Source organism: Strix uralensis, chromosome 17 (genome assembly GCF_047716275.1).
Source record: "Strix uralensis isolate ZFMK-TIS-50842 chromosome 17, bStrUra1, whole genome shotgun sequence".
Taxonomy (NCBI): domain Eukaryota; kingdom Metazoa; phylum Chordata; class Aves; order Strigiformes; family Strigidae; genus Strix; species Strix uralensis.
In genome coordinates, this window is record NC_133988.1 from 7,596,478 (window position 1) to 7,619,782 (window position 23,305).

General features: G+C 60.6%; 3 protein-coding genes across 7 annotated transcripts; 2 read left to right on the forward strand and 1 right to left on the reverse strand.

Annotated features, from left to right (window-relative positions):
- Positions 1-88: 88 nt before the first annotated feature.
- GSC2 (goosecoid homeobox 2) lies at positions 89-2,130 on the reverse strand. The gene is made up of 3 exons (XM_074887555.1): positions 1,827-2,130; positions 758-1,005; positions 89-211 (listed from the first exon to the last, which is right to left on the reverse strand). Exons 1-3 carry the CDS (start codon positions 2,128-2,130, stop codon positions 107-109), a joined length of 657 nt encoding a protein of 218 aa, XP_074743656.1. The 3' UTR covers positions 89-106.
- Positions 2,131-6,157: 4,027 nt separating this feature from the next.
- LOC141951247 (tRNA (32-2'-O)-methyltransferase regulator THADA-like) lies at positions 6,158-20,510 on the forward strand. Of its 5 annotated transcripts, XM_074887247.1 has the most exons (31): positions 6,158-6,301; positions 6,982-7,159; positions 7,378-7,464; positions 7,748-7,775; positions 8,117-8,265; positions 8,457-8,579; positions 8,810-8,930; positions 9,197-9,348; positions 9,853-9,937; positions 10,248-10,384; positions 10,845-11,042; positions 11,421-12,117; positions 12,215-12,367; positions 12,460-12,569; positions 12,698-12,858; positions 13,114-13,280; positions 13,566-13,751; positions 14,334-14,485; positions 15,081-15,224; positions 15,542-15,646; positions 15,850-16,050; positions 16,326-16,476; positions 16,600-16,834; positions 16,977-17,216; positions 17,344-17,569; positions 17,709-17,915; positions 18,119-18,357; positions 18,562-18,744; positions 19,145-19,411; positions 19,505-19,710; positions 19,827-20,510. In XM_074887247.1, exons 1-31 carry the CDS (start codon positions 6,180-6,182, stop codon positions 20,096-20,098), a joined length of 5,682 nt encoding a protein of 1,893 aa, XP_074743348.1. In that variant the 5' UTR covers positions 6,158-6,179; the 3' UTR covers positions 20,099-20,510. The 5 variants fall into 5 exon arrangements, with proteins under 5 accessions (XP_074743348.1, XP_074743349.1, XP_074743350.1 ...); XM_074887248.1 differs by lacking the exon at positions 15,542-15,646; XM_074887249.1 differs by lacking the exon at positions 19,827-20,510 and having other exon boundaries at positions 19,275-19,411; positions 19,505-19,705.
- LOC141951115 (uncharacterized) lies at positions 20,110-23,184 on the forward strand. Its single transcript, XM_074886932.1, has 3 exons — positions 20,110-20,215; positions 20,806-21,957; positions 22,503-23,184. The coding sequence occupies exons 1-3, from the start codon at positions 20,110-20,112 to the stop codon at positions 22,709-22,711; spliced, it is 1,467 nt and encodes a 488-aa protein (XP_074743033.1). The 3' UTR covers positions 22,712-23,184.
- Positions 23,185-23,305: the final 121 nt, after the last annotated feature.

The window sequence follows — 23,305 nt, forward strand, 5'->3', positions numbered from 1 at the left end:
TTCCCTTTTGCTTCATTAGTCCCCCTCGGGTTACCCCTCTGTAGAACCTGTCAGCTATGGGAAATGGGTGCTCTTGGCGTTCTCTGCTGCGATCAGCCTGCGACCACTAACAGCTCTCCTCTGAGGGCTTCTTGGTGCCTTGAAGGATCAGTGCTGAAGCAGACGCCCTCTTCTGATGCCGCCACTTGGCCCGCCGATTTTTAAACCAAACCTAGAAAGCGGAAAACAAGAACTTCTGCATTTCATGTGTTACTTGCAGGGGGGCAGGCAGTTACACTCATGGGCCACAGTGTAAGCTTTAGGATACTGTAACACATTTCCCGATATAAAAGTTTGATACAAGATTTAACCAGTCATTCCCATACAATCCTGCTCAGATACATGTAAGGGGCACAAGGGAGCTGGGACCTCCCCATGGAAAATTCAGAAGTCACGCAAATCACATAAATAAGGAATATACACTTGGGTGCAGGGGATGAGCAGAACGGGGCATGTCTGTGTGTTTATATAGGTGACTCCAGGGGAGAGGGAGTGCGTGAGTTTATGGGAATGGATACCAGAACAAATCAGCCCAGCAGAACTGGTTTATATTCTTCCATTGCTTGTCAAACCTAAACCGTGTTTTGTCTAATACCCAAGAATGGTTTTTAAAATGAGGCCCTGGGTCTGCACCTCCTGAAAAAGACAGTACAATGCCCCAGTCTCTGTTCTTGGGGGGTTGCAGCAAACAGCACCTCACCAAGTGGCAGGATCTCACCTCTACCCTCTCCTCCTTCAAGTGAATGCGGTTTGCCAGGTGCTCGCGGGTGATGACGTCCGGGTACTGGTTCTGATGGAAAAGTGTCTCCAGAGCTTGCAGCTGGTCCTCAGTGAATATGGTGCGATGCCGGCGCGTCCGGCGCTGGATCTGGTGGAAAGTCTGCAGCTCGCTTGGGTTCCCCTGGGGACTCTTACAGACCCTGACTGCTGAGTGGAAGAGTCGCATGGGCCAGGGGAACCGGGTGTCTGCAAGGGGAGAGGTACAACAGCAGTGTTAGGTGTGGGAGACTGAAACACCCATCTTGCTCAGAGCACAAGTTACATCCACGCCTATTGTTTGGAAGGAGGCAGCCAGCCAGCTGGTCCGGGTGACAAGCTATGGGATCACCATGCAGGTGAGAGAAGAGCATAGGGCATCCCTCTGGGAGAAGTGTGCAGGTGAGGACCACTGGTTGGGTTTTCCTTGTATACTTACCAGTTGCACTATGGCCAGCTCCAGAAAATTGCTGGAAACTCACAGCCCAGCAAAGAGCCATGTTTCAGTCCTGACACAGGGGATTTCTGAACTTTCAGGATGCTCTTGAACTGCATTTTTAAGGGTTTGCCACTTTTTTTTTTTTTTTTCTTCTCCCCTAGATGCAGCAATTTTGCTGGATGTAGTCAAAAACTTTTCCTTAAAGGACCCGTGAGGTTCCTCACAGCCTGTGTTTTCAGGATGCACAAGCACAGCTCTGTACATGGGCTGCATAACCATGGGGCCCCACACTCCACAGAGAACTTCCACCCCTAGAAGCATCATCCTCTCAAGTTTTACACTAAACAAGTAATATCCAGTAATAAATAGCACCTGCTGCTTTTAAAACCCCGGTAGCATTGCAGGTAAAAGTGACTGCTCTTGGGAGCCATGCTGAGAACAGAGCTCAGCTCACTGGAGCTCTGGAGCCATGGTGACAGGCCAGATGCTATATTGTCACTCAACGCCCAGGTTTTCCCCTCCACCCCTCTGCCCAGCACTGGCACCAGCCTCTCCATGAGCCCTACACCATGAACCAAACCCAAACACTCACCCAGCCAACTCGATGAGTCCTGCAGGGAACGGGTGCTCGTGTGAGAACAGCAGCAGCAGTTGCAGCCTGCCCCTTCCAGCTCTTCCTCCTCCTCCTCCTCCTCCTGCAGGGAGCCGGCCGGGATGGTCTCCAGCTCACACAGCCCCTTGGGTGCGCAGTCCAAGATGCTCCGGAGGCACAGTGGGACCAGGACCTGGGGGCTCTTCTCTGCTGGGCTGGAGAGGATGTCCTCGATGCTGAATGAACACGGCTTCTTGAGGCCTCTCCTGCCAGCGTTGGCATCCAGTGCTGGCTCCGAAGACATCCTCTGCTGGCAGCAGCAGCCGCGGGAATGGGCAGCCCAGGCTGAGTGGGGTTTGCTCTCCTTGTGCTAACTCCAGAGTGGGGTCTCGCAAGGAAAAAGACAGCTTACATAGCTTTTAAAATGGGCTGGTGAAGCCGTCCAGAATTGCTGCTTTGTCTTGGCATTTCAAGTGACTGTCATTCTCACAGCTGAGTTTTTATTTTATACACACACGCACTTTTTCTCCTCTAACCTGCCTGCTTTATGACTGAAGCCACCCTAAATATATATAGAGAGAGATATAATCCCTTTGGAAAGAAAAACATAAACCCCCCTGTGAATAAAATAAATTCTAACTAATCTTGGCAGCTTTGTGAAGGGTTAGTGTGGATCTAAGATTTAGCTAATCCCACAGAAATGACTGGAGAAGGAAATCTGATTTCTCCATCTCGGGTGTAGATTTGAGGTGGTTATGATCTCCATTGTGCTGCAGCCTCCGATCCAAGGAAGGGGGAGGATAGCTGTTCCCAGCCCGGAAATGGACCAGAGGATTAACTCCTTAAAAGAAGCAAATTATCCCTTTCTCTGGCCAAATGAAAGCTTTCCCGTCAAAAGAGAGCTGTCATATCATACAATATGAGAGAGGAGAGAGTTCAGCTTAATAAAAAAACATTTTTAATGATAGCGCAGCCTTTGGCTGTACCAGAACTCTCTGCAAAAGTTGATTTATTTTCTGCTGAAAGAGAAATTGTATTTTCCCTCCTTCCCCTTTCCCCTACCTCCACTGCCCTAATCACAGTGATAATGCAGATGCTTTGCATGTATGCAACATATTCTTTGTAAGAATTCAAAGCCCTTAATAAATTAGATTACCGGCAGCTCACAGCAGCTCTGTGGCATAGCTTAGTGGCATGTAGCTACCTCCTGTAGAGCCGAGTTGTACCCGTGCTCGGCGCTGGGAAGGGAAAGGGAGGATTGCTGCCTGCTGCCTCTGTGTGCAGGCAGGCAGGCAGCAAGGTCCCGCAGCAGCTCAGGCAGGAGCGTGGTCTCACTGCCACAGCTAATGGGAGGTTCAGTGAGCCCACAGCTTCCCCAAAGCTCTGTCAGTTCAATTCCCAACTTCTTCTGTCCAGCAAGAGAAACTGGGGTAAGGCTACGGCCAAGAGTGGTGACTCAGGGTGGGAGGGGATGCCTGGCACCAACCCTCCTGAGGACAAACAGCAAGTCCTGGCAGATGCGACCCACAGAAGGAGAGAAGACATCTTGCACCTTGGGTTTATAAATGAAATGAGTAGCTGGGGTTAAAATAGAGAAGGTGTGGTTGAGCTCAGGTTGTTTAGGAAAGTTTAAACCCAAGTTCTCTTGCCCTCAGTGCAGTTTAAGCCAAGGTGAGTAGCAAGTCTTCAGGAGCTCACGTGGGGAACACTCTCCCGCTTGGTGTTTCTTTGCAGGGGAGAGAAGATACCAGTACCACTCGTGAGGAGGAGACACACAGGTGAGTGCTGTTAAACCACTGCACATCAGAGGTCCTTGTGGCACCTCGTGGCTTCACACTCAACAGCCCAGCAACTCCTCCAGCATTGTGCAAAAATGAGAGCCAGTCTCCAGGAGAGCCCCCTCTCAGCCACCATTCTTTTCTCCTTGGCCCTACTTTCTGCCTGCTCTTCCTCACCCTGCTGATCTCCTAGTGCCAGGAAGAGATGCCCCATAGCCACTTTACCTGTGACCCTCAAATCTGTGTAAAATCTAACTTAAAACCAAACAACTATTTTTCCTTCCATCCCTTTATTTGTCTCTCCTTCAGCTATTCCAATGACATAACATAAATCATAACTGTGCTTTACATACTTGCCATAGTTTGAGAGGGTCACACCTTTGTAGCCGTCTGGTCTGGACATGTTTGCTGCTGTCCTGCCGAGTTGTCAGCGCTCCAGAGAGGCACTGGGGATGCACCAATGCCAGGGATCATCGCAAACTGCTCCCAGTTTTTGTGCACGTACCCAAACACTGTCATGGGAGATGGATGTAGGGCCAGGTTCTGCTCCCCACACTGTGCTGGTCCAGAGGCACCATAGGGCAGGCGAGCAGGGACGTGCCATGGGCAAGTACAGGATCTGACCCTTTCTGCTCTCAGCTGTAATAATCATATGCCTGAAGCAGATTAATTCTCTTTCCCCATCCTTAACAAAGGAGGCTTTTCCCTGGCCTCCCCTGCCCGTCCCTGACTTCTCACCGCACATACACTTAGCCTATTAGGATCTCCACTGATTGCTTTCTTTCATTCCTCCCATACCTTTCACTTCAGAAAATGGACTGGTAATACTTCTTTTATCAAAGAATTATGGGATTTAGGACCCAGATCTTACAAAGAGACTTTTGATAGCTGCTGGTAATCAAATCCCAATCGGCAGACACTTCTCTGCACCCTGTTACCGGAGAGGAATAAAGGAAAGGGATTATTGATGTTCTGTTTACTGAGCCTCCAGGAGATAGGATCGCTGGGCTATTTCATATTAGAAAAGGAAAGGAAAATAAAACAAGAAAGAAAAAAAATGCAGACAAGGGAGGACAATATAGATATAGATAAAAAGAAAAGAAACAGGCTCTTATCATTTTCTTATTGGTTAAGGAGATTCCAAAGCCATTATAGAGGATTAGCAAAAAGGTTAATCTGCTTTAGCCATTCACTTGTCAAAAGTGAATTTATAGGGTTTGAAAATCCTTCCTATGGTGAAACCAGAAAAATCCCCCTTGCCCCCCTCTGCCCCTCCCTTCTGCAGTCAGCACAAGGGGATGGGAATGGGAGCTTTGGACACCCTAAAACACAGGAGCACCCTTCCCTACCTTGCCCCTGCCTGGGTGCCGGCACCTGTGAGAGCTCTGGTTTGGCAGCGCTTCCCCCACTCCCTCATCACCCATGTGAGGTGGCCATGGTGCTCAGGGAACAGAGGAGCGGGTCCGAGGGCATGACTGTCCTCCTGTACTGCTCTGCCTTGCCTGGGGTAAATCCTGGGCTGCTTCACTGGTTGATATTGACAGCAGTTTGGGCAAACCTGGACTCCTGGGTGGATTTGGGTTTCTAGGTTGATTTCTAAAGCGAAACAGAGACAGGTGCTGCTGGCAAATGTTCAAATGTTGCCAAAAACTACAGGCCGGGGTCCCTCTGTCCCCAAGCACAGCACTCACCCAGGGAGCCACATCTCAACATCCTCCTGGTCACCCAGCACAGACGCTGGCCCGTCCCAGTCGTGCTCTCCTGCGCTGCCTGGGCCGTCACCCAAGCGGCTGATGCCCATCGCTTGCTCCAGTGCCACTGTGAGAAACAACCCAGGGAAAAAACAATCCGTCAAGGTCAAAACCAGCAAGAAGCACTTTCTCAGTAGTTGCTGGGTGAAGTTCAGTGGGATGCGTTAGTCAGGAGTCATAACTGTGTTTAATAAAGACACAGAAATCATAGAACGATTTGGGTTGAAAGGCACCTTTAAAGGTCATCTTAAAATCGTGCCTGTTAAAATAGTTCAACCCTGTTCCAACTGACAAAAAGAACCCAAATAAAATAATTCGGCTTTGATGATAGTTAACATCAAGTGTTACGATAAATCTGTTTCTCTCCCCAAAGGCCATTCCATCCCACAGGAAGAAGCGGAGTCCCTCCACTGGCTGTAACAGGGATGCTGGCTGACAGAGATGGTGCCATGGTGTAGCAGGACGACTCGGGGGGGGGCAAACCTCCTCTAATTCAAAGAGGCACGATGGAGTGAGACTACTATTTCACCCTGAAGCCCTTCATTTGGTATTTCCGACCTCTTAACAGGCACCACCTCCCGCTGTCCGGCCGCAAGCACCAGCCGGCCGCCTTCAGCCCTTGCGGGGCTCTCGCTCCCCGCCTGCTCCGGCAGCACTCGCAGATGTTGGTTTTTAATCCCCGACTTTGCAGCCTTGAGCACCACCAGCGCTGCCGGGAGCTTCCACCGCCCCTGGGACCGCGCCCGGCGGCCGGGGAGGGGCAGCGCTAGTGGGGGGCAGCGCTAGGGGGGGCCGCTGAGCCGGCAGCGGCGCGGCCGAGCTCTATGGCGGCGGTACCGGCCGCGGGGGCCGAGCGGGAGGCGCGGGCCTGCGCCGCCTTCTACGGGGCGCTGGGCATCGCCCAGCCGGTGCTCTCCTGCCTGCGCTGCCTGCGGCAATTCGCGGGGTAAGAGGACGGACCTTGGGCGAGGGGACCCCGGCATCCCCCCGGGCGCGGGTCTCCCGGGGATCCCCCCGGCGCGGAGCCCCCGAGCATCCCCCCGGGTGCGGGTACCCGGCGCGGAGCCCCCGAGCGTCCCCGGGCGCGGGTCGGGAGGTGGGGAGGGAGGGAGGGGGGGGGGGGGGGGGGGCTCTGTCCTTGGCATGGGGACCGACCCACCCCCACTTGCCCTCATCTCCTTCCACCCGCTCTGCAGAAGCTGGGCAGCAAGTTTTAGGATTTTTTGGGCCCTCCTGCCCGCCCCTCGCGAAGGACTTGCGTTTGCCAGAACAGGCTGGGTTGTGGACGCTGAGTTTTGAGGAGTTTCGCCCCCCCTCCCCACACTCTGCCCCGTGCAATGCTGAGTGCAGTTGGGAGAGAGGAGCATCACACCCTGGGGCACTCCAACCCTAACCCCTCTCAAGCTGGGGCACCCCTACCCCATCTAAATCAAACTGGGGTACCCCAACCCTAATCCCCACCAAGACGAGGCACCCCCACCCCAATCCAAATTGAGCTGGGGTACCCCCTTTCCAAGCCACATTGAACCGGGGCACCCCAACCCTAATCTCCACCAAGCTGGGGTATCCCCACCCCAATCCCCACTGAGCTGGGGTATCCTCACCGCCATCCCTGTCCTGTTTCAGGAGTACTGCCAAGAGATGTAAAGACAAGCACCTGGAGGAGGCTCTCCTGCTGTCGCGGGCTCTGAGTGAGGGTCTACGGGCGCTGGGCGAGGCGGAGGCACGGCCCCTGCTCCGCTGCGTCCTGGCTTTCCAGATGGAGGCAACCGGCAGCTCCAGCTCCTTCCAGAAACTGGAACAGGTCTGTAACACAACCAGCTGAGCTGTGGCTTCGGAGCTCTATTAGCCACAAGTGCAAGCAGTGATCTCGCCCGGCTGTGCCTGCCGCCGGCACAGCTCCGGTGCAGTGCATCCTTACCAGCAAAGGGGCCACGGTGACACCGCAGAGCTCCCCTAAAGTGCATTGCAGCTGGTATCTCTTGGGGGTCAGAGCGGCTGACTCGGGGTGTCTCTCGGCAGATTGTGACCCAGCTGGCGGTGGGGAAGGAAGCCCTGCTGGCCCGGGAGGTGGGCATGCTGCTGGCCGGCCTGGCGCCACAGGGAGAGGTAAGAGCACCCCAGTTATGCGGTGGCACAGATTTTGCGGGGGCTTGGCTAGGGCCCATGTGTGACAGGGGCCCCCTGGTTTGGGCTGCCCCGGGTCCTTTGCTTCTCTTCCCACCGTGCTGGGTGCTCGCCCTTGCTTGCAGCTGGTGACATGTGGCTGCCCGTCACACTAGCCCTTCGCTCATCCCCGGGACAGCTCCTGGCACAGGCAGGACCCTCCTGCCCAAGGGACCGAGCCCCACCATGTCATCATTCAGGACAAACTGTCCTTCTGCCCCTGCAGGTGCTGTCTCCTGGGGACCTTCAGTCAGGTCAGTCTCTGCTCCTTCCCCTCCAGGGGCTTCTCCCAGCCCACACCACCAACACAAGAGACATCTCCTGCCCACTCAGACTGGGTTCTCTGTGCTTGTGGGAGGGGTAGCAGGGATCAGCTGGATCTGTGGGATCTCTGCAGAGGTCCCAGCAACACCCAATGGCTCTGCCCACCCACCTGGGACAACTGGAAACCGGACAAGTCAAAGCACCCCTTGCATCCCAGCCCCATTCTCACACTGCTTACCAGCAGCACAGCCCTTGGCTTAACTGGGAGCAGGGCTGGCTGTGGGCACAGTGCTGGGAGGGCCAGGGAATGATGCTGTCCCCTTGCCCGCAGTTTGCATGTTCATGGAGGAGAGCAGCCTGGGCCGGCAGCACTGGCGGCAGAACCTGGCCCAGCTGCTGCAGCGCCTGGCCACCACCTTACGCTGGGTGCTGCAGAGCCAGCCCGCGCCCGGCAGCACGTGGGGCTACCTGGCTGTCAAGGTAAGAGCTGAATTTTGGAGGAGGGGGGAAGGATCAGTCCCTGCAAGGATTGGCCGGGCACTGGCAACAATGTCCAGGAGAGATGTGGCACACAGCACCTCTTCAGATGGCCATCCCTAGGGAACTGCTGCTTTTTGGGAGGTGAGGGATGCTGACAGCCATCCCCACAGGCCCTGTCCCTCCTCCTCCAGGCTTGCCTCCAGCTCTTCCAGGCGCTCCCGAAGGACGTGGCCCCCCTGGTGTGGAGTGCGGCAGGGAAGAGCGAAGCCCTGCAGAGCCTCTTAGGGCTGCTGCTGGAGGTGGCATGGGGGAAGGTGCGTACGGCCCCCGGGAGGGACGGGGCTGCCTGTCCCGAGGAGCAGAGCAATGCTGTCCTTTCAGGGTGTTTTCCCCTCCCTGAGGGGAGCCTGCAGAGGCAGCTCCAGTGTCTGAGGTGTCCGAGACACCCTGTGTAGTTGCCTGCATGGGCATGGAGGGAGGTTTCGGTGGAGTTTGGTTTTAAATGGCATTTTACACTGTGCCTTTGCCTTCCCTGCAAGTCCAGGCCCCGAACAAGGACACGAGGCTGCTGGCAGGCACAGCCTTGAGCATGCTGGTGAACACAGCCCCACAGCCTGAGCGTGGGGCCAGCGCCGTGGTGGCCCTCTTCCAGCTCCCTGACCAAGGTGCGTGCTCCGTCCCGAGGCAGGGATGGCTTCTGGCGAAGGGGACGGCAGGGACAGGTGTGTTCGGGTGCGAGGGGACAGAAGCCAGTCCCACTTACCAGCAGTGCAAGCTAGACACTGCAGCGTCCTGCTCTTGGGGTCTGGGAGCCCCAGCTGCCACAGGCCACCTCCCACAGTCACTCCAGAATGAGCCAGGGCAGTTCACTCTTGGAACAGCATTTGGGTTTGGAATCTTTCTGCCATCTAATGCAGCCATTTCCCACCAGGTGCAGAGGAGCTGAAGTTTGGGGAGCTGGTGGTGGAGGTCCCTCCTGTCCTGGAGCCAGATGGGCTGGAGAAGCTGGTGCTCACCAGAGGTTTGCTGACGTGTTGCAAAATGGACATCCTCAGCTGCGAGCTGGAGAGCTTCACCCACAAGGTAGGAGAGCTCAAACGCAACAGCCAGGGCTTGAGAACCCTTGGAGAGGGCTGGCAGCCACTGGTAGGGGCTCTGAGTCACTGGGGGACATAGCCAGGCTGCACCAGCATCTCCACACATCCCACTGTGCATGGTGTGTTAGGCAGGAGCCTGCTTTTTCCAAAGACATCTGAGCAGGAATTTCCCTCTCCTGGGGAGCTGAGAAGCTGGGAGCTGCTAAAAGTAGCCCCAGCACAAGCAAAACGGCAGCAGCTTTTGCCCGGTGCTCCTGCAGCATGAACCCAGGGCTGCCCTGGGCCAGGTGTAGCCTCCAGCTCTGCCCATCTCCAGCATATCCTGAATTCTCAAGAGCTGAGAACTTCCAGACAGGGAGCAAAAGCTAGCAATAAGCTGCTGTAAGAGCAGAAAAACTAGGCAGTGCTCACTTTGCCTGTCTCATGGCGGGGTTTTCTCACCCTGGAAAGCCCGCTCCTGCCCGCTGCCTGAGCCGCTGTGCTCCCGCAGGCCTGCCTGCTGCTGGATGTGGTCTTTCCCACTGTGTGTGCCCTGACCAAGGAGCAGAAGGATTGCCACTACTACTGCTTCCAAGGTAGGAGATGATGACCACGCCGTGGTGGGGAGGTTTGGAAGGTTCACAGTGCCCCTGCAGCACAGAGCCCCTGTGGTGCTTTATCTTCTCCCAGGGAAGATGCTTTTCTGGATCTTGGTAGCTGGTCTGGAAACGGCTATTAATTTCTCCATTCAGCCCAATGGACACTACTAACCGTCTTGGGCTCTTCTGCACCTAACGGGGAAACTGCTCCCCTTGCGCATGGGGTCCTTAAGCCCAGCAGCCCACCCCGGCTCTGCGCAGATGAGTCTCGGGGCGAGGGCTGCAGCGGTGCTCTCTGCTTTTGCAGCCTGTGCCCTGTGGCTGCAGCGCCTGCGGGAGAGCCTGCCTGCCGTCTGGCGCCTGACCGGGACCCGCATCCTGGCCCAGGACACCGAGCTGCTCCGGCAGCTCACCCAGCTGGTGTGGGACAATGCTGAGACCCCGGTAAGACCAGGGTCCTGAAGGCCCATGCCACGGCAGCCAGAAACAGCCCTTCCTTCACCTGCCTCAGCTGCTGTTCCCCTGCCCATAACACAGCCCTGACTGTTTCAGCTCCACCAACCAAATACAACCCCCTTGCCTGCGGCTGCCTGCAGCTGCCCTCTGGCAGGGCAGGGGCACCCACACTGCTGAGGCCGGGGCACTTGTCACACACAGCCTGTGCAGGGCCATGTCCCCATGTTTTGCCATCCTAGGCTGGGACTGCACCTCCACCAGTGCAGTCCCAGCCTGTCCACGCCTGCTGGCTCACCACCTGCCATCCCCACGTCCACAGCTCCTAACCCTTACCAGCCAGTACTGAAAGTTCATGGCCACAGGAAAGCAAAGGGTCTTTTCTGACGCAGCAAGATGAGAGGAAGCCCACCCTAACTGCTCCTGCTTGCTGCTGGCCTTCTCCCCGCAGGTGGAAGGGGTGTCCGAGTTCATCCACAGCTCCTTCCGACTGCTCCTGGAGATCTACCACCTGGAGTGCCAGCACTTCCAGGACCAGGAGAGACCCCTCTACCAACAGATGCTGCAGAGGGTGGTCTCGATGCCGTGGCAAATCAAAGCCAGATACGTGCCCCTGTGTGCCATCATCCCCTACGTGGGCAGCCAGCAGGTAGGGAAGGCGGGGGGACAGGGAGGCTTGGTCCCATGTGGCACAGCCTCTGTCCACTGCCTGTCACCTTCCCCTGCCTGGCTCAGCCATGCGGGCAGGCAGCCTTCCCAGCCCGGGGGGCTGTTTTGACATCACCTAAGCGATAGTATCCCTGGTGGGGTAGTGAGCTGCAGCAACACTGATGTATCCCTAGGCACTGCCAGTGGGGAGGGAAGCTGTGCCTGTGGATGCCCACCAAAATATGGCCAAAAGCAGCTTGGGGTACCAGAGATCTTGGTGCCGTGGGTGACCGCAGTGTGGTCTGTACCCAGATCCGTCCCCCACCATACCCAGCCTTCAGCCTGGCATGGGGATGAGGGTCGTCTGCCTTTCTCCCAGGTGCTGGATGCCTACCCGGACCTGCCGCAGCACCTCCTGAGCTGCCTCTCCACCAACCACCTGTGTCCCGCAGCCACCGAGGTCTACAAGGCCCTGGTGCGGCAGCAGTGTGCCGAGCGGCAGGACGGGCAGCGGGGTGCGGAGGCGGCTCTGGCAGAGCAGTGGACGCTGCACTGGCTGCCCCTGCTCTCCCAGGCACTCTGCTCCCCCCGGCCCATCCTGCAGAGCAACGCCACCAACCACCTCCTCGCCTGGACCCTGCGGCAGCTCCCGGCCACCCAGGCACCACTGGCCACCCAGTTCAGTGGCCAGGACACAGCATCGCTCCGGGCTTGGGTCTCGCTGCTGAAGGCGCAGAAGAGCGTGGCAGGGTCCCTGCCGCTGCGGGGCGAGGCGCTGGAGCGTCTCTCCTGCTGCCTGGGTGCCCGCGAGGAGAGCATTCGGCTGGCAGCGCTGGGTCTGCTCTGCTGCAGCCCCAGCACCAACCAGCCCCTCTTGGGTAGTGAGGTGCAGCTGCTGCGGGAGTTTCTGCCCCTCAACCTCAACTGCGACTCCTCCTCATTCCGGCAGCTGCTGCAGGCAGCGGTGAGGAAGGCGCTGGTCCGGCTGCGGGACAGCTCGCTGGCCCAGCTGCGAGGGAAGGCACCCCGAGGCACCGAGCCAGGCGAGGGAGCAGGGCAGCTCGCTCAGGCAGTAGGTGAGGTGGCCACCCCAGCACCTCCATCACAGCCCTGGGGGATTCGCACGTGGGTGCCCAGTCTGGCATCACTCGCTGCCACACTCTTTGCCCACAGGCTTTGTGGAGTGGCTGCTGCAGCTCAGCATCACCTCACTCAGCCCAGGCTCCAACTATCAGAGGAAGAAGACAGGTCTGCTCCTCCTGGCCACTGTTTTGGAGACCTGCACAGACACCTGGAGCCCTGACAGGAAGAAAGGCCAGCCCCCACGTGAGTATGGGCAGCCCACCTGGAGCATCACCCCTCGGCTGCAGGGGTGCTCCCTGCCAATCCTGTCCCGCTGCCCCATATCCCCCCCACAGGGACCATGGCCGTGCTGTTGACCTATGCCAGGCAGCGCGGCTGCTGGGACTTCTTCTCTCAGCCCAATTTGTTGGCACTGCTGAGCTGCTTGCAGGACAGCACTAATGAGGTGAGCCTTGTAAAGACAAGGTGAGGCCATAAGGACACCTATCTTGGCCCGAGCAGGCTCGGAGGGGAAGCCCACTGCCTTTTCCTCCTCCCATGTCTTGATTCCCCCCACCTCTCCTGTCTTGGCAGATCAGAGACTTGGCATCGGAGCTGCTTGTCCGCTACTTCCCTGCCACGTTCCCCAAGCCCATCACCCTGGCTCTCTTCCAGCTGGCCCAGGACACCCTGGGCAGCCCCCGAGTGCAGGAGGCTGAAGCTGGAGCCGTGCTGATGAAGACCATCCTGCAGAAGTATGAGCTCCCGGCTTCCCCCTCCCTGCGGTGGCACAGCAGCCCCTGGGAGTGTGTGTTGACAGCACCGGTGTCTCGTTGGAGTCTGTGTTTATAGTTCAGGGCAGCAATGGCTTGGGTTTGAAATAGCCTTGCAGTGGGGAGCTGGGTAGGGTTGGGGTGCAGGAGCCTGCATTGGAGAAGGAAGGAACTGCATAGCACAAGATGGGCAGAAAACTCCCTCATTCTTACAGCAGTGTCTGCCTCTTCCCCCAGGTCAGACAGCAGCACCATGAAGAGCCTGGCCCTGGAGGCCGAAGCAGCCCTGACACTGCCCAACCGAGGCCTGTGCTTTGCTCAGCACCTTCTCCACATGCTGCAAGCCCAGTATGCTGTGGCATGCCAGGACCTGCTGCAGGCAGCAGCCAGCGCACCGATGCATGGTATGGCCCCAGCCCAGCAGGGCAGCACGTGGCTCCTGCAGCAGGTCTCCCTTCTGGGAATTTGGAGCAGGCAGGAATTGTATAGGCAAGACTGAGGCCACAAACTCAGTGCTGATGCCATGTCCTTGCTGCAGTTCCCCTGTATTACTGCTCCACCTGCCCAGCGTGGCCTTCACCTGGGGGCCCTGAGCCCCCCTGCCCGTGAGCCATTTCAGCTGCAGGCTCAGGCAGGAGGGCTGGGGCTGCCCTGACCACAGCTGTGACCAGAGGTGGGTATGTGTGCAGGAGCCATCGCAGCCCTGCGGAGGTGCCTGCTCCAGGTGCCGGAGGTGGCTACTTCCATGCGGGCAGCAGAGCTGGCGCAGAGCTGGCAGGAGCTCCTCACCCGCCTGGTGACCACGGTGAGAGACATCACCTCCTTCCTCCTGGGTGCTCTGCAGAGCCAGCAAGGCCCCGGTGCTGATGAGCAAGGTGAGCATGTCCCTGGGGGTTACCAGCCCTGGGAACCACTGATACCTCCATCACAGCCATCCTTAACCCAGCAGCCCTCCAGCCTGCGGGGAGTGCACTTGCTTTGGGCTCACTGCCTCTAGCAGGGGACGGCAGTGGGGCCAGGCAGGGAAGGTTGGCCTGGAAGGTCCAAAGGAGGACACCCGGGCAAGGACACTCCAGCTATTGGGCAGAGGATCCTGGAAACCACAGGAGCAGAGTGGCTAGCACCTGGTTTTGTGTCCCTTTCTCAACTGCATGTGAGAACAGAGCAGAAGTTGAGGCAAAACCCTTCCAGAAGCAGTGAGGCACTTGCCCAGTTGGAGCAGCTGGGAGAGCAGGGACTGGCAGAGCCCTTACAGCAATGGTGTGGAAAGAGCAGTGGGGCAAAGCACAACCACGGTCCTGAGTGGGACACATTGCAGGACAGGAACTGCTGCCACTTATGTACACTCTGAACAGGGGACAGCAGGTCCCCCCAAACCCCCAGGAGCGTCCCCCTCCCTCTGCCCCACACTCCCTGCAGGCACTGCCCCGCTCAGACCAGACTTCTCCATTTTTCAGCTGCTGCCCCGTCGTTTGCAGACATGGGGAACGCCATCGGCTCCCTCATCATGCTGGGAAAAGGACGGGGGCAGGAGGAAGAGGAGGAGGACTCAGTCCTGCTGTCAGAGGAGCACAGCCTGATCCTGACCTGCTGCTGGGTATCGGTGAAGGTAGGCACCCCTCTTCATGGCACTGGGGAGAGGGGCAGCCCAGCATGGCACCCACCACCCAGCCCACCTCAGCAGCTGAGTTCTTTAGCTCCCCTTGGGGCATCCACCCTCCCTGGGGATGAACAAGGGGAAATCTCTGCCCTTACCTCGGAGCTGCTGCACCCATCCTCACCCCTGCCAAGGAGAATGCAACCACCAGCCTCCCCAAAAGCAGCCACCTCCCTGCCTGCCCTTATGCAGCCCAACTGGCTCCCAGGCACTGACAGACCCCAGCTGTGGCACAGCCAAGCTCCATGGCTTGCAGCCCTGCAGTCGCCCATCCCGGCTTCTCCTCCACAGCCTTTCCAGAGGCTGGAAAAAGGCCATCTCTGCCACACACACCTTGCAGCTGGATGGGAAACCGCCATGCTGCGGAGCCTGTGCATGCTCGTGGCCACACTGGTGGCCACGCTGCCTGATGGCACCAGCAACCGAGCGCACCCATGCTGGGGGGTGATGGCAGCACTACTGTGCTTCCCTGTGGTGGCGATGGTGGGGCAGGACAGGAATGGGGTAGCCCCACTACCCGTCCCGGTGACCTTCTGCTTCTTCCCAGGAGATAGGGCTGCTCCTGGGGGGCCTGGCTGAGCTGCTGCTGGTCCCCGCGCTGCCTGCTGGATCGGGGCCCCTCCTGCCACTCCCCACCCTGCAGACGGCCGCGAGGGTGTTCCAGGAAATCCTGCTGCGCTGCCGGCACTGGGTAAGAGCGTGTCCCGCCTGGGGTGGCTCGGCCCCTTGCCCACCCCTCCAGCCCTGTCCCTGCCCGGGGCAATAGCCAGGGGCTCTCGCTGGCCTGCAGGGAGGGCGAGCACAGAGGGGCAGGGTCTGCTCTGGGGCAGGATGTGGAGAACGGCTGGAAGCCCCTGGCTGGGATCCCAGTGCCAAACCCTGTCACGTCCCCGCACCATCATGTCTTCTCGCTTTCTCCTTCCCCTTTGCAAAGAGGTTTCTGGGGGCCAGCGGGTGCTGGCAGATGCAGTCTTTGGGGCACAGGGGCCTCACGCTGCTCTGCCCTAGGGAGCGGTGGAGGGCTGCAGCATGGGCTTCACCAAGTTCTGTGCTGCTCTGCTGAACCACCCAGACGCGGAGCTGCAGGCCATCCCACAGACCATGCTGGAGCAGGTACCGCGCTCATTCTGCCCCGTGTTCCTTCTGTGCCCTGGGGAGCCCCAGAGCCGTGTCCCCCCACCCTCAGGCGAGCACCCACCTGGCAACTGAGATGATGCAGGGCGGGGTTGGTGTAGCCGGTGCCCTCCCCTGCAGAGCAGCTGCAGGCTCCAGCCAGCAAGTTTCCAGCCATATCTCGGGTGGGTTTTGTTCCTCAGGGCTTAGAAGCGCTGAGTGGACCCCGGAGCAGCTCGATCACACGCCGTGCTGCTGGCTTCCCCATGCTCTTCCTCTGCATCGTCAGCGGGGAGGCCCCGGCGCAGGCACGGCCGCTGCTGACCCGCTGTGTCCAGACGCTGCTGGCCTTGGCCACCACAGCCCTGCCACAGGACTGGGACCAGACCCTCGACCTCCCGCAGGTGAGCACAGTGGGCACTGAGCTCCTGGCTGCTGTAGCCTGTTTGGGTGATCTGTGCGAGGTCTCCTAAAGGGAGCTGCACTGGGGCTCTGAGCTAGCTAGCACAGAAACCTCAGGGTGAGCAAAAAACTGCATCCCTGGCCACGCCGCCCATCCCGCCAGCCTGGGAGCTGATGGCCCCATGGCTCCCCTGTCTCTTCCCACCATCTTCCCTTTGGATGGAATTGTGAGCCCCCTCCCCACGCAGTGCTGCTGAGCCCCACATGCTCTCCCCAGGTGTGTGCCCTCCATGTGCTGCAGACGCTGGTCCGTGGCACAGGGCTGGGCAGTGCACTGCTGCGGCACGTCACGCCGATGGTGGCCCTGGCACTGCGGGGCCTGAGCTCGCCGTGCTGGGCCATGAGGAATGCGGCCATCCAGCTCTTCAGTGAGTACTGAGGGGGAGAGATCCCTGCAGAACCGCTGCGGCCCCTCAGGGAGAGAGCGAAGTGCCGGGGGTCGGGCAGAGGGTGGACAGGACTTGACCCTGCTTTCTGCTCCATGCCTGCAGGCGCCCTCACGTCCCGGCTGCTGGGCCAGCAGCGGAGCCGTGGGGAGGGCTGCCCGGCGGAGGGGGTGAGCCTGCAAGCCTTCCTTGGACAGCATCCCCAGCTGGGCACCGTGCTGCTGGGCGAGCTGGGGGCAGCCACAGGGCTCACACCGGGGAGGCCCCACCTGCGCCCCGCACTCCACGCTGTCCTCACCCTCCTGGCCCAGCTGCAGCCTGGTGCCGACAGCCCCGGCAGGTGAGGGGGCAGCAGGGATGCTCTGCCCCGGCCACGGGCTCCTGCAGCGGGTGGTCCTGCAGTGCTAGGGCTGGCCGTAGTTCTTGGGAGGGGTTTTGCTCCAGCTGGAGCATCACCATGCAGTGCCCTTTTTGCTCTGCAGCCCCTCTGCTCACTTCCTGGGGCTGCTGCTGGAGCTGGCGGGGAGCCCCATCTATGCCGTGAGAGCGATGGCCGCCAAGGCACTGGTGCCGGTTGTCCCGCCACCCCAGCGCCGGGGGCTCCTGCTGCAGCTGGCCCGGCAGCTCCCCGCCACACCCGGATGGGTCCGCTCGCACAACGCCGTCCACGGGTGCCTGCTGCAGATGCGGGCGCTGCTGGCCCCCCCCGCAGGCACCAAGGGGTGAGTGGTCCCACGCCATCCCCTGGCCCCTGTGGTCACTCTGTGCTGAGATGCAGCTTTCCAGCTGAAAAGCAGCGCCCACGCCTGTGCTGCAGGCTCCATGGTGAGGCTGCGTGTCTCCCCGCAGGCTGTCGGCCGAGGCTCTGCGCCCCGTGGCTCTGCAGCTGGAGGCGCGGGGCTGGCTGCTCACCCCTGCCCAGCGCTGCCCACTCATCCGTGCTGCCTTCCTCCAGATCGTTGCCCTCCTACCCTCATCCTTCAGCCCTAGCTTCACCCAGAGCATCCATGCTGCCATCAGCACCGAGCTGGGCAGCCTCCTGCTGGGGGGAAAGCTGGGATGCGCCGAGCTGCAGGTACTGCTGCCTGCCAGGGAAATCATGGCTGTGGCCTTCCTGGCGGTGAGCCTGGGGGTGGGAGGTGAGGAACCCCCACTCAGGGGCACACACCCCACTCAAGGCCGAGTGTCGGAAGGAGGATCCTGGTTTTCTGCAGGTGGGCTCAGCCATCCTCCACCAAACCATGGCCCACTTTGTGTGCAGCGAGGCAGCCCGGCTGGCGGACGGCGAGCGGATTGGTGCTGTCTGCTCACTTCTCCGGCAACCAAATCCTGATGTCCAGCTTGCTGTCCTGAGCTGGGTGATCGCTGGGGAGGAAGGAATGTGCAAGGAGCTGGAGAAGGCTCTCAGGCTGACACTGCTGGTACGATGAGGCTCAGAAGTCACCAAGTAAAGCAGAGGGTCCCCAATGCACTGCACAGATGGGGTGCTGTGTGCTCACTGAGAAGCACGCTGCTCCCCAGGCTGAGGGTCACAGGTGCAGGGTGCTCAGCCGGTTACACTGAGGTTACCACCCTGCAGGGCCGGGGCCAGTAACTGTGTGCCTTCTTTCCCGTTGTCAACTAGGAAAGCTTGGGGTCAGTGCTGCGAAAGAGAAGAGACAAAGAATTCCTGAGATTGTACCTTGAGGCTTTGCTGCATCTTTACAGAGATCCCTCATCGTGGTCCCACGAAGCTTCCTGTAAGCTCCAGGGCTCCTCAGCAGCATGCCTGGAGACGCTGCTGCACATGGTGGAGGCTGAGCATCCTAGCCCCGACCTCCTCTTCCAGGTGCTGTGCGCCGCCAGCCTGCTTCTGGCCCACCGGTAGGTCCCTGCCGCTGCCAGGGAGCTCTGTCTGACCCTTCCAGATTTCTCCTTAGTCCTTGCTGGAAATAGCCACAACTTCTTGCCTAGAAATCACAGCTTTGTCTCTGGGTCCTGTGGTCTCAGGGCAGCCGGTGGTCTTTCGACACTCGGATAGAGCTGGTAGGTGTGCCTGAATCCCTCTCCTTCCCTGGCCTCTGACAGGGTTGGGGCCGAGGACGGGCCCCTGGTCGAGCGATGGTGCACAGCGCTGGAAGATTGCAGCCGGTCTGCTTCATCCGAGGTGCTGCGGCTGGCGGCCGCCTGCTCCCTGCAGACAGCGGGTGCCAATGTGGTACGACGATCCCTGCATGGTGCCTGTCCCTCGTTTGTCCCTGTGGCTCTGCGGTAAGTCCTTGCAGAAGCAGCACTGCCCACAGCCCTGGGGTGTTGTAGGCTGACCCTGTAAAAGGCAATGTCCTCTGCAAAAAATTAAAGGGCATTAAAGAAAACTCCACTCATTCAAAAATCACTAGCACTTAAGAGCTTGCAGCCTACAAAAATTTATGGTGGTATTTTAATAGAAGTAGCCAGTCCCTTACGAGCAGTAAACTGCATGATGGGTCCCTCCTCTCCCAAGCAGTGAGCTTTCGGGTAGTGGCTGTGCCTTTCACGATCCAAGAGAAAAGTCCTTTAGGGAAGCATTGCCCGGGGAGCTCTCATCCTTCCTCCCTCTCCAGTCAGGTTGGCAATGCTCAGGGGAGTGTGGTGGCCTTCCCTTCCCTTTTCTTCTCTTCCCTTCCCCCAGGCTGATAAATGTGGGCATTCACCTTCTGCAAGATGAGGAGCGGGAGGTCCGGCACAAGGCCTCGGGTTTCGCCAGCCTCTTGCGGCCAGATCCCGGGGAGCCACTCCTAGGTGGCTGCGTCTTTGTGCAGGACAATGTGGGGCTCCAGGCCCTCCTGCAGCTCCTCCTGGCAGAGTTTGGGGAGCACCCCGAAACCTTTGACTCGCTGCTGCAGCACCTTCCTGTCCTAGATCTCAGGGGCATTGTGGAGGAGCTGGAGACCAACAAGTGAGTTGCCAGACCTGTGGGCTGGGTACGGGTGAGTGTGGGGTACCATGGGGCTGGCCCTCGGCTTCACTTGCGCCTTGACTGCCCCCTCAGAGCTGCCAGCCTGTACAAGGAGGATGAACCCAACGTTTTTGCGGAGCCAGCTGCCCTGGCGCAGCAGCTGCTCCCCATCCTGCTGCAGCTCCTGGAGAAGGCACCCACCAGCAGCCCACTCTGTGCCTCGGCTCTGTGCTGGCTGGCGGCTGTGGGCCCTGGAATCCTGCGTGACCTGCGGTACTGCAGGCACCGCTGGAGCCAAGGTATGGTGCAGCTTGAAACCCCCAGGACAGGCAAGCTGATGTCCTCATCCCCCGGGCCAGCTCTGCCTGGGGGGACCCTGTCATGCTCACAGCTCCTTTACCTGCTCTCTCCACAGAGGCCGCTGCCCGCGGGGGGATGAAGGCGCTGGGCTGTGCCAAGCTGCATGTGGCTGTGGCTGTGCTGCTGGTGAGGGCCCGGCTGGTGGCACAGGCGCTTCAGGTGCTGGGGGAAAGTGCCACCACCGTGCCAGGACTGGGCTGCAGCACCCAGGAGCTGGAGCAGGAGCTCATGCTGGTGCAGGAGCTGCTGGCGCAGCATGGACTGGCCCATGTGCCGAGCCGGGGCAATGCACCAGGGGAGCTGGGACCACCATCCGGGGCTGCCTGACAGCTCTGGGCATGGAGCAGTGTCGTGCCAAGCCCCGCAGCCACGAGGCTCCTGGCTCACACTGCCACATCCCTCCATTTGCCAGATGCTCGCTCTGGCCACCAGCCAGGACTGCCAGTTCGGTGGTGTAACTCAGGGGAACCCCACTCGCCGTGCGGGACAGATTCACTTCGTTCCTAATGTTTTCTAACTCTCCAGCCCAAGGACACGAGTGCAGCATCGCCTTGGCCTGTGCCTGCACTCCTGCCCGCAGCATCCCTGCCCCGGGGTCTGGTTGGGAGGAGGGGACATGAACCCCAGGGCCCTTGCATCCCCTTGCACTGCTCGACTCCCACCACCTTCTTTTTTTTAACCAGTGTTTTAGCTCATGGCCAACCTGGGGCTTTCATCCCAAATAAAGAGGCCAAGACCATTCCCAGCGTTGAAGCCTTTTCATTTCCCTGCTCAGGAGAGGCGGTGGGAGAGGGGGAGCCTGCGGCAGGGGGGAGGCGGGCGGGCCGCAGCCGGGGAGCCCCAAACCCCGCCATCCGCCCCCGCTCCCCGGCCCCGCGGCGCCGCCCGGGCTCACGGCCGCCGGTAGCCGCGGGGCAGGTGGAGACCCAGCGCCCCGCGTTCCGCCCCCCCGCCCCGGGCCCGGAGCCGCCCCGCCGGGCCGGGCCACCCTCGCCGCCCCGCCCCGGTACCGGCCCCGCCCCGGCGCGGAACAGGACGCGGCCACATCCGCTTCCCGCGGCCATCCGCCCGGTCCCTGCCCGGCGGGAGGGGAGCGGCGGCAGCCGGGGACCCCGCCGGGCGCCCGGGCGTGGGGGGGACGCGCCCCGGCATCGGCACCCCCGGGACAGCCGGTCTCGCTGAGCCCCGAGCGGTGCGGCAGCCCCGGCTCGGCGTGCCCCCGGCGCGGGGGAGCGGAGCGGTGCTCGGCGTGAGTGCACCCACCCCGACCCATCCTCATCCTCACCCCCTCCTCGCCCGCCACCCGGGCAGCATGAGCGCGGCCAAGTCGAAGCGCATCAAGTTCTCTGAGGAGGAGAAATTCCTCATCCTGGAGGAGTTCAGCCTCCGCAAGGACATCTTGATCCCCAAGAGCGGCCGGTACAAGCACACGCTGGACCGGCAGCGCGCCTGGGAGGAGATCGCAGCCGCCGTCAACAACCTCAGCCCCCTGGTCCAGCGCACGCCCGACGAGATCCGCAAGAAGTGGCACAACATGGTCCTAGACGCCCGCAGGGAGCTGGCTGTGGAGAAGCACCCGCTGCTCCGCCAGCGGCCCCAGGAGAGGCTCTTCCACAACATCTTTGCTCTCTTCAACAAGCCCAGCCCGGGGCTGCCGGACCCGCTGCTCTCAGCCTCGCCCTTAAGAGCGAGGGCGGACGGCAGCCCCCTCGGCGTGCTGGAGGCCGCCCCGGACTTGCTCCTGCATGGCCAGAGCAGCACTGCCTCCCCGGGCCATGACCCGCTCTGCCCCACAGGGACCCCACCAGCCCCCGGCCCCGCACCAGAGAGCCTCCTCGGTGCAGCCGCTGGGGAGCCTAACTCCAAGGAGAACTTGCTCCCGGCGGGACCCCAGGCCAGCGTGGAAGAGAGACTGACGCCTCCCGACACGGCCCCCGCCACCCCCAGCCTGCCCACGGCTGGGGTGCTCCCGGCAGCGGCTCCCTGTCCCGCCTCAGTGCAGATCCAGGGTGCAGCGGGGATGGCCCCTGTGCCACTGGCCGGCTCCCCCGAGACCCCCATGCCCGTCCGCATCAAGGCCCCGCTGAGCCCGATGCTGGTATCACCATGCCTCAGCGCGATGGCGAGCCCGGCGATGCAGAGCAGGGGGACAGCCAGCCCCAGCCCCCCGGCCCCGGAGGAGAACGGTGAGGCACCCGCGTTACTGCCGGACTCTGCCCGCCTCCCTAACACCCACCGAGCCAGGCGTGCCGGACCCTCGCTGCGGCTCCCAGCCTCGTCCCCAGGCCGGGTGGGTTGCAGAGCTGCAGCAGCCCTCCCCGGGCAGCAGCTCCTCCTTTGGCATGGACAAGCTGTCCAAACCCCACATTTTTCCAAGAGAAGGGCCCGCTCGCTCTCCCTGCTGGTCCCAGCTCCCACACTGGGGCAGCCGTGCCTTGCCCTGCTCCCACCGGCAGATGCAGCACACTGAGGTGGCTCGGGGGAAAGGCCAAATCCTGCCCGTTAACCTTTTGGGAGGCTGCGTTACAGCCGCCAGGGAGTTGGTCCTGGGGTCTGCTTTCAGTGTCCCCAACCCAGCCCAGCAGCCCGGTGCCCTGCGGAGAGCAGCTGGGCTGGGAGGGCCGTGCAGCAGTGGCAGGGGCACGAGGGGGAGAGAAAGGGCAGGAGCAGGCAGTTCCCTGTGGCTCCGCATCCCCTCTCCGGCTCTAACGGGTTTCTCTGCTCTGCTCAGGCCACCCATCAGCACCGGAGGGGTCCCAGCCCGGCCTGGGGGGCTGTGTTGGCACAGCTGGGGAGCGGTGGGAGAAGCAGAGCCGGCTGCAGACAGAGATCCTGGAGTTGCAGAAGGAGACCTTGCAGCTGCAAAAGGAGAAGATCCTGCTGGAGAAGGAGAAGCTCTTCCTGGAAATCATCAAACTCCGCAGGGAACTGGGCACCTGACAGTCCTCTGCTGGTGCTGGGGTGGCCCAGGGCCACGGTCCCCACTGTGGGGATGGGGACAGCCCGCTCCTCCGGGAGGTGGGCACTGGCTGCAGCCGGGATCCCGTGGGGTGAGGCTGTGCCATGAGCTGCCCTCTCCTTCCCATCTCCAGACCCGGGGCTGTGCCCATCTTGGGCTCCCTCCTGCCTGCTGCCTGCCTGCGTGCCCTCGGCCAGCCCAGCGGGAGCCAGCCCTGGCATGGCACGTCATCCCGCCGCCGCAGGAGCCTCGTCCCGCTGAGGCAGGGGTGTGGATGGGCAGCGGTGGCGGGGTGCTCATGGTGTGGGCATGGCTGCCTCCACTGTCACCCATTTCCCTGGGGACATTTAATAGCTTGGAGCTCCCCGAGCGTCTCGGCGGTGGCAATGTGGGGCTTGGGCACTGCTGGTCGCTGCAGGCGGCCATGTCTGAATAAAGGTGATCTCTGCAGGTCGAGTGCCCAGTGCTGTGCCTGACAGGGGTGGGGGTGAGGTCACCCAGGGGGTGGTTTGGGAGTGCAGGCAGGTGCCAAGGCTGCCAGCACAGTGTCTCAGCTGTGGGTACCACTGGCCAAG